At 32.2% G+C, this 13,266-nt stretch overlaps 2 protein-coding genes across 2 annotated transcripts in view; one reads left to right on the top strand and one right to left on the bottom strand.

Moving 5' to 3' along the window:
- Positions 1 to 3,136: 3,136 nt before the first annotated feature.
- LOC125063788 lies at positions 3,137 to 6,896 on the bottom strand. Its single transcript, XM_047670430.1, has 5 exons — positions 6,761 to 6,896; positions 6,503 to 6,684; positions 5,491 to 5,808; positions 4,403 to 5,263; positions 3,137 to 3,673 (listed from the first exon to the last, which is right to left on the bottom strand). The coding sequence occupies exons 2-5, from the start codon at positions 6,680 to 6,682 to the stop codon at positions 3,527 to 3,529; spliced, it is 1,506 nt and encodes a 501-aa protein (XP_047526386.1). The 5' UTR covers positions 6,683 to 6,684; positions 6,761 to 6,896; the 3' UTR covers positions 3,137 to 3,526.
- A 374-nt stretch (positions 6,897 to 7,270) lies between these two features.
- Positions 7,271 to 13,266, top strand: part of LOC125063712 (disintegrin and metalloproteinase domain-containing protein 12) — a 59,021-nt gene continuing 53,025 nt past the window's right edge. Inside the window, exon 1 of the mRNA XM_047670292.1 lies at positions 7,271 to 7,550. Within this exon, the coding sequence (XP_047526248.1) occupies positions 7,457 to 7,550 (94 nt within the window). The 5' untranslated portion in view covers positions 7,271 to 7,456. The remainder of the gene's footprint in view (positions 7,551 to 13,266) is intronic.

The raw sequence follows: 13,266 nt of genomic DNA, 5'->3' as shown, positions 1-13,266 counted from the left end.
TAATAGTTAACTAACTTTCAAAGGAGCTGGGCTGATCAAAATTCAAAATTCAAAAATCATTTATTCAAATTCAAAAATCATTTATTCACGTAGGTAACACAATGTACACTTGTGATTCGTCATTAAAGAAATAAATATTCATGCTTCTAATTTTACATTTACTGCCAGTTCTCAAATCAAGGGCGTAGAACGGAAGAGAAGAACTGGCAATAAACTCTCCGCCACTCTTTTTAATCGCCATGTTTTTTTTTTTTTTTTACACAACGTTTGTAAGGAGCTGCAACCATTACACCATGTTCCACATGACATTTTAAGTAATTAATAATAATAACATAAATAAAAACAAAGACTTGTCCCCTATCAGCAGGAGGCATGGTGAAATAGGAGCACGCACTTACATTCTCGTGGGAACAACACGCAAACACATAGTCGAAATAATTAACATCACCGCATACACGAATTCAAGTACGACCAGTCACCACAAGTAGCACCCGTTCACGAGTATGACGCATAGCCAGCCATCAGCCCCCTCGCCATATTTTAGGGAGAGAGACAACCCGACGCATGGACGCCTCCACAAGCAATGACATTTAAGCGAGCATGACGATCCTTGAAATGTGGACTTGGCTACATAAGAAAATAATAATAATACTGAAATAATTGGATACCACATGGATCACGGTTTGTTCCCACTTTACATTAAAACAGTCGTGGATGTTGACGATCGCCCCAGAGTCTGGAAATGCATCCGAGAGATTCAGTCGTGTTACCTATAATATATACTGGAGCAACTCATATCCAAGCACTAGGATCGTTTAAATATTCATTTATATTATAATAAGCCTTAGCAAGCAGTTTTACTTTAATGTACGATTTAAATTTATTTATTGACAACGCTTGTATCTCACTAGGGATTTTGTTGAAAAAACGTATACAATTGCCTTGGAAAGAATTACTCGTTTTATGCAGCCTTCTGGTTGGTGCGCTAATTTTGTCTTTATTACGAGTACTATAATTATGGAAGCTACTATTCTTTTTAAAGATATCTATATTTTTCCGCACATACAAAATATTCTCATAAATGTATTGACTTGCCAGAGTCAAAATATGTAATTCCTTAAATTTGCTTCGGACCGACTCCCGGGGGGACAACCCACAGATCGCTCTTATAGCCCGCTTTTGCACTACAAATATCGATTTAATGTCAGCTGCATTACCCCACAAAATAACACCATATGACATTATACTATGAAAATAGCTGAAATAAACAAGCTTTGCTGTGTTCTCATCCGTAAGATCGCGTATCTTTTTTACTGCGAACGCTGCGGAACTTAGCCTATTCGAAAGACCTTCTATGTGTCGGCCCCACTGGAGTTTACTATCTAAAGTAATTCCCAAGAACACCGCATTATCAACAAAGTCTATTTCCTCGTCTTTAATTATTATTTGAGAATGACTACTTTTTACATTTGTAGTTACAAATTTAACACATTTTGACTTCTTTTCGTTTAACTTAAGATTATTTGTATTAAACCAGTGAACTACACTGGAGATGGCACTGTCGCAAAAAACTCCAATGGCATCATGAGAATTTTCCCAAGCATTTAAAATCTCGGAAATTAATTGAATGCCAGCATCTGCTGTGGAGCGACCTCTTGTAAAACCATACTGCTGGCTATGCATAATTTTATTATTATTAAAATGTATCAATAATTGTTCAAGAATGATATTCACGTAGGTAACACAATGTACACTTGTGATTCGTCATTAAAGAAATAAATATTCATGCTTCTAATTTTACATTTACTGCCAGTTCTCAAATCAAGGGCGTAGAACGGAAGAGAAGAACTGGCAATAAACTCTCCGCCACTCTTTTTAATCGCCATGTTTTTTTTTTTTTTTTACACAACGTTTGTAAGGAGCTGCAACCATTACACCATGTTCCACATGACATTTTAAGTAATTAATAATAATAACATAAATAAAAACAAAGACTTGTCCCCTATCAGCAGGAGGCATGGTGAAATAGGAGCACGCACTTACATTCTCGTGGGAACAACACGCAAACGCATAGTCGAAATAATTAACATCACCGCATACACGAATTCAAGTACGACCAGTCACCACAAGTAGCACCCGTTCACGAGTATGACGCATGGCCAGCCATCGGCCCCCTCGCCATATTTTAGGGAGAGAGACAACCCGACGCCTGGACGCCGCCACAAGCAATGACATTTAAGCGAGCATGACGATCCTTGAAATGTGGACTTGGTTACATAAGAAAATAATAATAATACTGATCCTCTTTGCAAATCTAAATTTCAAAACTTATTAGGTCACACTTCAATAACAGACTGGGCAAACACTGGCACCTTTTTGGACCCTGAATCTTCGCATTGCCATCAGCTTACGCTTAGGAGTACTCATATGTTCTCCCCATAAGTCCTTGGACACCATGGCCTCCACTGCCAAAATAGTGCAGGGCGTTTTTCTCGCCACGCCGCTCTCTTGTTCAATGTTCGAGCCATTTTGGAGCCAACATGCATCGCTAGAGACGATGGCAAGCGGCCGGATGGAATGACGTTGATCCCTTGGAAGATGGGACGGGCTTTGTTATGGGATACTTCTTGTGTGGACACGCTTGCCCCGTCTCACCGGACAAGCAAAAACGCTGGGGCGGCCTCAGACCAGGCGGAAAATAATAAATGTCTGAAATATAAGTCTTTCCTCCAACTTCGATTTTGTTCCTTTTTCTGAGAGACTCTTGGGCCGTGGGGTTCAAGTGCACAGGCGCTAATTAAAGAGTTAAGTTGGCGCCTGGTACCCAACCCAGGTAACCAGGCTCTGGAGTCTCACCGGTACTAGATAGTACTTTCCTCGCTCAACGAGTAGTAGTAGAATAGTAATAGAAGTATCGCAATACAGCGAGGAAATGCTGCCAGCGTTTACTTTTTAAATTTGTTTAAATTTTCTTTTAATTATTTTTATTATTACTATGTAGGTAAATACTGTATATTCTATTGTCAAACCGACAGTTTTTATTTTATATTTAGATATTAAGTTTGACATAATAAGTAATTTCTAAAGTTCATTTAGGATGAGGTATTTGAAGGATTTAACTTACAACAAAACAATATATGTAGTAATATATTTTTATTATAAAATTAATAAGAAAATAGCATAATTTTCAACATTGTACTTATCATAATAGACTCAACAATCAAATTCACATAAATATAATAAAACTTAAATTGCTACCATTTGTATAGTTTTAAATACAACATTTATAAACATATTTCATAAACAAACATATGTATATATAGTACAAGAAGTAATAAGAAATCGAATTAGTAGCAAACAATTAATTAGAATAGAAAAATACAACAAAAGATTAAGAAAATAATAAATATATTATCCAAAACAAAGTAGATTTATTTGTTTAGGAGCAATGTCTAAAAAAGCAATTGAAATGTATAAGAAACATAAATACTGGCGTATTACAATAATTGGTAATTTATTGTCTTGATTAACTGATTAGTTTCAAATACTCATGCTTTAAACGACATTGAAATTTCTTTGTACGATGGCTGTCCGATTCCAAATGCATTGTTAAATTTTCCCAATCTCCAGCTACTAGATTGCAGAAACCACAGTGGTAGAGTCCAGGTTGAATCTAAAAATTTAAATAAAACTTGCATAAGTTTAGTTTAGGTCGTTGTAACCCCGATATCACGCTGAATTCAGCTAAGGCTTATAAGGCTCATATTGATGCACGTGACCGACCCTTGTCAATAAATACGTATCAAATCTTAATATATATAAATTACGTGTCACGTTGTTTGTCCGATATGGACTCCTAAACTACCGAACCGATATCAATCAACCGTGTGTAGTTTGATCCAACCTAAAAGATAGGATAGCTTACATCTCAATTTATACCCGCAATATTATTTTATTGCAAATTATTTGTTTATTATTTGACACAATTCTAACAGATGGCGCTGTGTTGAAAGTTTGGCGTTTCACATAAGCTACGATTTAATGGCATAACCACCAAAAAGCATGGTGGTCCCCATGACTGGTGTTCTCCTACCGTTTCCCTTGAATAGTTTGCTACTATGTAATATAACAAAAACCTTAGCCACAGCAACGCTGGGCCGGTCTGCTAGTTATTAACATAATACGATGTCAAATATTTTTTTCAATGCGTTATCATACTTATAAAAATTTATTAGGTATAGCATAAAATATAGACCGAGTGAAGTTAAACATGTCGCGGTATAGGTATAAGGTCTCCTGTATCTCTGCGCCCGTTACGTGAAATAATTTGTAGTATTATGGCATGGGCATTTGAAAGACGAAATTTTCAAAATATTTTAATATAGGTACAGTAGGTACTTACCTCTCTAACATATTCACCTTTCAGTGAAATAACCACGGGCATAAACATTATCGCTTTCTCATGTCTGGAACTTTTGATGTGGTTTTGTAGATTTAAAACTGTTTCCTTACATGCTTGACATCGTATTAATGACCAATTTACTGTAATCATTGAGTAGCTTATAGACATCATACAAAGTTCGCCATTTAGAACAACCCAATCACCAAGTGGTCCGGGTATTAGGTTCAATTCATACTCTAACAAGTGATTTACGAAATACGCATTAGGAATTTTAATAATGTTTTTGTTAGCTTTCTTACAGTTCCCTGGTACCTGATTTCTTTTATTTTCCTGAAGATTTTTTTTATGATTATTTTCTTCTATGTGTTCTTTAATTCTTTTTAGAGATGATGATATAGTGACATTGCACACGTAGCAGTAAGCGCTTTGTTTGGCGAACTTATAATTGATTTTGTTTTTTTTAGCAAGTATCTTTGCTTCTTCTTTAGCTTGGAATGGGTGACGTAGTGCGTCTTCTATTTTGCTTTCTTCTGGTTTAGTTTTGGCTGCATTAGTTTTTTTGTCCTCTTGAGCTTTTATTACGTCATTATTTTTGCTATTATTATTATTATCATTGCACATTTTGACATCGGTTTCTTTATTTTTAACACAGTATGTAGAATGTTCAATCACAGGCGGCTTTGCCTCCTGTTTTATTACATCGTCGATTCTTGCCTTTATCGAATTTTCGTCTAATTTCTTTTTTAGTTCGCAGCTTTTACGAAATTGTTCCAAATGTAGGCTACTATCAAAATGTAAATCACCGTCCTTAATTTCCAAGATTATATTGCAAACCATACAATGTAAGGTAGTGGTATCAACCTAAACAAAAATAGTATTTTTAGAATGATTGCGCTAATGCGGTTTACGCTAAACTTTATTTTGTTTTTTTCTGTATACAGAGCCATTAAGTTTATTTCTATTATAAGACTGAATTCTGAATGTTCAAGTATGCAAAATACTATTACCTACAATATGTTTGAGAAAAAAAGGATATTTTGAAATTATGGCACTGATAAATACGTACAGTCAAAATTTACTTAACTTACATTTCGGTAAACAATTCCGCGTTCCTTCATGTGTACACCTTTTTTAATCAGGTGAAGGATATGCGAAGGTTGCTTTAAATGCACAGATTTATCATTAAATTCTTCATTGCAGAGGCAACAAATTGTGTCTTCGATAAGACCATTCCATGCCTGATTGTCTATAAACATCCGGTCAAAAGCAGTGACGCCTCCATCTACTTCTTTCAAAAGTCCATTTCCTACTTTACGTTCGTGGTCATTCGATGTAACATGAAGACCTATGTTAACTAATGTCGGTAGCAGAATATTACAGAATTCGCAATAGTATCCTTTCAATACCTGAAATTATTTTATCAATTAATGACAATTTAAAAAAATTATATATTTTTTTTATTTTTTAACCCTCTGAAATGAGTCGGATGAACTCACGGTTCGTATACCATCTGGGTTCGATTGCTTTATATGACACACAGACGTGAAAGGGCTACCTTAACATGATATCTACAATCTACATAATCCCGACACAGGTAATATTATAAAACTAAAATAACATCATGGTACTAGTAATAGCATCGGAGCATCTAAGAGAAATGTTACAAAATATAATTCATGAAGCGTAAAAATCATGCATGACGGAATGGTTGTTCAAAACAGTTCTAAAAAATTATGCGATCGCGTACCTATGTCTTATCTTTTAAGGTAGCCAACCTTCTCTACCTACTCATAAAATTTTGTTCAAATCTAAAATATCATGCATTATTGGCAAGGATTTTTTTAAATGTATACCTTAGAAGATATCATGGTCCACTAGACAAGTAAACCATAAATAATTTATATACAAATAACAAGAATAATTTATATAGATAAAATATACCTACTAAAAGTTTAATAAATAATACTTTTTTTGCAATTGGTAAAACAACTTAGGTAAGTATCTTTTATTACACGTGCTGTTTTTATGTATTTACAACTAATTAATTTTATTAAAAATTAAGTAGGTATAATATATAATTATAATACATATATTACTTACTTTCCGTATATGATGAAATTTATACTTCTGCACATAGCTGGAATGCTGCAACTTTTCTTTATGCTCAGGCACCTTGATATGATCTTCCACGTTCTCCTTTAAATGAACTTCACAAAGGAGGCAGTACGAATCAAAACTACCTGTTATAATTGCGTTTCTATGCAACGTTGACATCGTCATTTCTGAAAAATAAATCAAACAATAAAGTACTTAATTAAGAATTATGCCGCTTTTACACTTTTAATGAATATAACGTACTATATTACAATTCAAACGTTAATTTGAATTATGGGAACAATAGATGACATAAAAGAAACCTTTGCCCTATCCGATCCGGCTACCGACTGAAGAAATGTTACTACAATTGAACTGTAGGTTGTAGGTACCTTCAATAAAAAAAATTGCAAAAGTAAAAATCAGATAAAACGAAGTCGAATATGTCTATGCAATGGAACTATCAAATGTTGCCACGTTAATATTTAATTAGTGCAGCGCACTGAAACTCGATGATATATTCTTTTCCTTGTTCGATTTAGCTCGATGGTTTTTAAATTTGGATATTGCTTTTTATTTGGGTTTCAGCTGGTTATAGATTATCATTTTTTTAAATAAAAGTTTACAATATTTTTTCTCATATTCATACTAACATTGACAGCTGACAAATCAATATTGTATCTTTATTGTCGAATGTCGTGTTTACTGTCAACTGTACTGTGCAGAGTGAAGTTCCTTGTAAGTTGTTCATAATCTGTATTCTGTCATCTGTGAGTGTTCACTGTTCAGTGTAGTCTCGTTTAACTTGATGTTAGGATGTGTACCGAATAGTGCCTTTATTTATTTTAATAAAATAATTCGACTTTATTTTCTTTTATATACAAAATGTTTTATGCATAGCTAAAGTTGAGTGTAATATTATGATAGTGTGATATAAAAAAACAAGCGATTTGTGGCAATATGTATAGGTGTTACAGTGTTTTTGTGCATTGCCTTCTTGTGAGTTTAATTTTATTAGCTTTGACAAAGGACTGCGTCGAGTCTCTGGAACTAAGTAAGTACCTGATTTATTTAATAGTCTTTAGAACGAATCTAAAGCGTTTAACACCTTAATGCTGACCCAATTTAACCATTCTTGTTTATATAATTTGATAATGTCTTACTAAAACACCTACAATAATTATGCTGCAGTTAAATTTTTCAGTAGTCTTAGTACTTGAGTTGAAGCTATTAAAAAGTAATTTCAGTGGTAACTGTGTTGAAATGTTAGAGATATATATATATATATATATATATATATATATATAGAATAAACATATTTATATTAAATTAAACCAGTGGCAGTAGGTAGTGTCCTTTGATTTTTGCCTCTGATTTCTATATTTGTTTCTTTCTTTAAATGCCACTTGCATGGCAACCAGCATGCTCTGACTGATACACATTGTGTGTGGTTTCCTCACAGTAAGAGTGTCTAAATGACTTTTATCAAAAGAAATATACATTGTTACACAGCTAGGGATAGAATGCACAATCTCAGGGTTTGGAGTATGCATTTGCTTTAATTACTTTGACCGTAAACTATTAAGTTCTTATTTAATAAGAGTTCTAATTCAATAAAATTAGCTAAAGTAGCAAAATTTAAACAAATTTTGTATTATGTATATACATATGTATATATATTTTTATTTCACTCTATGAAATTGGCATTCGCTGGTATGGTAAACAAAAACCAAGGATCATACACAGAAAGCGACAATAACACTCAATTAGACAGGCATAGTGTCTGGCCCATGCCATATTTGGGAGAAAAATACTTTATAATATACAGTATAGTAGAAAAAAATGTAACCTAGATGAATCTATTATCAGCTCACATTATTCTTAGGAACACTGATTAGGATTTGGTTAAAGACAAATTAATAATGTATGTTAAACGGACTAACTAATTATTAAACTTAATACACATTGAAGGTACAGTGGACTGTAGTAAAAGCGGCGTATCGCCGGATATCCGTAAAAAGCTTCCGTCGTTGCGAACCACTGACCGCAAATGAGGCTAAATTAATTGCGCCCTCATTATTATGGAGAATGACATTTAAAATAATACAATAATTGAAAATATTTAGAAAACTATAAAAAAGTCATGATATTTTAAAAATGATTTTTTTCTTCTTCAGAAAATTTGTTTTTATTATTGTAGGTCAATATATATAACAATTTATTCACTATTATAAAAAAAATACTATTAAACTAAATACACGTAATAATACGAATTTTTTGAGTCAGTTAAAAATATATTGTAACAGAGCCTTTAAAGTAATACATAATGTAATATTTTTAAGGAAATGGTTTGCATTGACTAGTCGGGAAGTTGTCACTCAATGTACAGAAAAGGCATACAATTGGCTTAAGTCTAAGGAAGTCGACTGTTGACGGTTTTCCGCAACTCTTTTGGATATCATTAAATTAATAATAGGTTTAATTTAATTTTCGTCGTTAAATGGGATGATAATTAATATATCGATGACGCTACTCTAATGTTTTTGGTTATTTTACGGATTTGTCATTGGGGCACTTTCTCGAGCATGAAATTGCAATTATATTTTTATCAATTTTATATAGCAAAAATCACTACCTATAATCTAGTTTACGTTAATATAAAGTAACACATAGAATGCAACATACACATTATATACAATGCTTTCAAATAGTTAAGAATGCACTGGACTTTAAATTTCGGGCCGTACCTCCAAGGATAGCCGCACTAATAATACAAAGTAATGATAAAATAATATAAGAATTAACTATAATTCTACGACTCAAACTTCTATGTAAAATTTTACCTTTTAAGACAAATTTACACGCAATTATGTGTGGCAATATATGCGAACTTTAAATTGTACCACCATAACATTTTTTTACCATATTCTTGCAAAAAAAGTATTATTCGCATTTTCGAAATTAGAATTAAATATCTTTAATAATTGTGTAAACGTAGCATAATTTTAAAGTCCCTTTGCTTGTTAAATTATAATAAAAATATTACCTATTGTTACTTTTAAATACAGTTCATGTATTGTAATGATTAGTTAGCGGATGCAAAGTAAAATTGCAAACGATTGGCGTGCAAGTGAATCACAATCGATTTCCTTTGACTGACTCATTCTGTTTTATGCTAATAGCAACCTCCATGCGCCTTCTATTAGAAATACAACACGCCACTTCGTCTTAGAGAATTTAATGTCTTCAAAATTCTGTCGTATAAACTTATTAAATCTTAGTGGTAAACATAAAACAAACGTATAACCGTAATTATAATATTAGATGTATTTCTATAGACTGAGCCTGTAATATAGACTCTTAATAAAGCTCTTCGTCTCTTTTTACCACAGTGTAAACAAACTAAATCCGGCTTAGGGTCCTTCAAGGAAACAGCGTACCAATTCTTAAAAGGCCAGCAACGCATGTACTCGCGAGCCCTCTGGCATTGAGAATGTCCATGGGCGGCGGTATAACTTAACATCAGGAGAGCCTACTGCCCGTTTGCCCACTGTTCTTTAAAAAAAACTAAAAGCCAGTGACGAATGAGTACATCAGTTAAAACAACGTAACTAGAGCGATTAAGTTTAAATAAAACTAATGTTACAGCAAGCAGCAGCTTTCCGATTGATAATTTAAATTCATTACCACAAGAAAAAAACTAATATTTAATAAATAATTACAGCCTGGGATTGTTTAAACACAATGATTAAAAAAAGGAATCGTCAGGACAACGCACTCCACAGCTGTTTATAGAATAACCAGTTGGAAAGAGCTCTGTTTTTAAGCTTATTGTTAGGAATACGGTCTCTTGTGTATGGTAATGGTATTTCTGTAACTCCACTATGGGAATGATGACTTCCACGCTGAGACACGGTTTCCTCCGAGTGACGTCACGTCCGATTCCTTTTTGTTTAGTATAAATGTGATTTTAATTGGTAATCTTTGTTGAATATACATTTCCATTGGTTTCGTTACTGTGATATTTTGATGCGATTGTTAATAAAATAATATGAAGACATACCAGATTTTTATCTATTAACTCTGATTCTATTTTATTTATAAAAAAACATCAAAATATCGGCCGAAAGAATAAAATAGATTTTAAAACATATTATTAAAATCTTATTGCGTAACTAATGACTTATAATACGGTATTCGAAGTAATATCAGAGATATATAAAACTGGCGGGAGCACAGACAGACACAGGTCCTATATTTAAGTCTTTAATAAAATAAAAACATCAAATTGAAAATGTATACGATTCTCGAAGTCCACTCACAAAAAATAACATCAAAATCGGTTTAGGACTGTAACAAGACATTTACAAATTAATCTTCTGTAGGTACCTAATATATTTCACAGCTAAACATTATAGTAATATTGTTGTTTTTTTATTATAAGTTATACATGTTTCTCATCGTTGCAACGTTCTATAAATTTCCACAAATATTTCAAGATTAAAATTAGCCAAATCGGTCCAGCCATTCTCAAGTTTCAGCGAGATAATGAACAGCAATTCATTGATATATGTCTGTGTGTATAACATATTTTCATGTTGATGAGTTGGCGTAAAATATTCCAAACAGGACAGATGCTAATTAATCGGAAAACCCACTTTCACACTCATTTTTGACCTTATAACAGTATGAAATAACTTCATACCCAGACCGTTAACAAAGCGAATGAAAAAATAAAGAATAAATTCACTTAGTAATCGAATAAATCAGCATTAATTGCCTATAAACATACTTTGCCTAGTGTAGCCTGATTGCATATTAGATTGCAATCAAATGTCGTAACTTATGAACAAGTAAAGACAGCTGTTTCAGTGGGAACTAAGAATTACTCGTGCGATTGTAAACACTTTCTAGATCACGTGTTTAAAAATATGAATGCCTGTGACGGAAAATTGTGATTACTATAATAGAATTTCTATAGTCTAATCGATTTAAAGAAGTAAAATCTATAAAAAAATGTGCGTACAAAGTACACATGTCAGAAGTGAAACTTCTTTGTAAATTAATTATTGAGTAATTAAGCTGCCCAAATCCCATAATTTAATTTTGCCAGTCTTTCTATATTAATAAATGATAAGGTTAATTAAAAACCAGAACTAAACTTAGTTGTTGTTATGTACGTAGAAATACCACCATAAATATGGTAACAATTATTACCAAATAATATAACAAATTCATATATTATCATTTATATATTCATATATGGTAAAAATTTTACCCTCATGCGCCTAAAGAAGTCACACTTAAAAAAGTATTTTAATAAATTCTAGTTCGTTTTTAATTATTACTGTATTCCAAGCCCAATTCATGCCTAGTATCTTTGTCTAACAATAATTGTAAAATGGAAATTATTACAAAAAGATATACCTTTTCTTTCTCTAAAATTTAGATAAATAATATGTTTAAATGAAATATATTTTTTAAAACGGCATTATTTACATAACTGTGCAATTCGAATAATCTTGATAATTCTGTTTTAACTTGCCGCAAAGATATGAACGTGAGATTATGCAAGAAACAAAGTAAAGTAATGCAAAAGGTGTTTGATATCAGATAATACTGAGTATAAAATTGTGCTTATTAATGTTTTTAATACGATTAAAAATGTAACTAGCGAAGTTCATCTCATTTTGTTATGTAGATGAACAAAATATAATATTTACCTTTAAACGAACGAAGATAAGTATGTAAAGCAACATTAGTATAACAAACTATTAGATACATTCCTTTTAAATAGAATGAAATGGTGAATTATTCCACAAACAGATTGAAAATATAAAAAATCTAATAATTATTTGAGAATTTGCTTCTTGTTTGATGTTGGAAATATAGTAGTAATCACTAGCTACACGCAACATGATGTCTAGACATTAATTACGACATGCAATATTCTATGATGAACTTGCAATTAATTTTGTTATGTATAAATTAGGCGACACATTATCTATCTATTTTAAATAAAATTATCGCTATCTATTTTGAAAGAAATTGCTCACCATGTTATCGATTTGGTGCGGTTTTTAGTAGAAAAATTTATCTCGTCGCAATTATTATTGGTATTATATTTAAATTACTATATATTTCGGAATAATGGAGTTACTGTCAGCTACTGTCAACTGTCATTGTCATTATGTGTCAAAAAGCTTAGAATTAAATAAATTAAACCTGTTTTAAGACATTTTTATTATAACAAAACAAATTTTATATCTCACTGGGCGTAACCTTCGTGTACTGTACAATGTTATAGTACCTACTGGAAAGTAGTCTCGGGTAGTACTATAATAGTACACGGAGGTTGGGGTATACGCCCTGTGTACCATGATATATGAAGTAACAAACTTAAGTTTCAAATAACTTTTTATTATTTTTTCGTGAGAGTGGTGAACTTGCATTTATTTTGTGTCAATAAAAATTTCTTTAAAATATTTTGAGTCTTCTAGAGCATAGCGTTGAGAAACGCGACTAACAACTAAATCAAATGACCATTTAATTATAATAATGTTTTTCATTCCGTTACTTTGATTATCATGCAATGAGTCACAGCGCAGGTTCAAAGATCTTCGTATACACCATAAAAATGTTTTACGAGCCAAAGTTATTTAGGTCAGGTTTTTAAGGAATCCAGATAAAGGTTTATGATTTTTACACCGTGTTACGTATCAGTTAAAGTTCTTTGCATTTCTCTTTGTTGCCATATATGTAACATATAT

The sequence above is a fragment of the Pieris napi genome, chromosome 3 (assembly GCF_905475465.1).
Source record: "Pieris napi chromosome 3, ilPieNapi1.2, whole genome shotgun sequence".
NCBI lineage: Eukaryota > Metazoa > Arthropoda > Insecta > Lepidoptera > Pieridae > Pieris > Pieris napi.
This window is presented reverse-complemented; position numbering and strand designations above follow the sequence as displayed.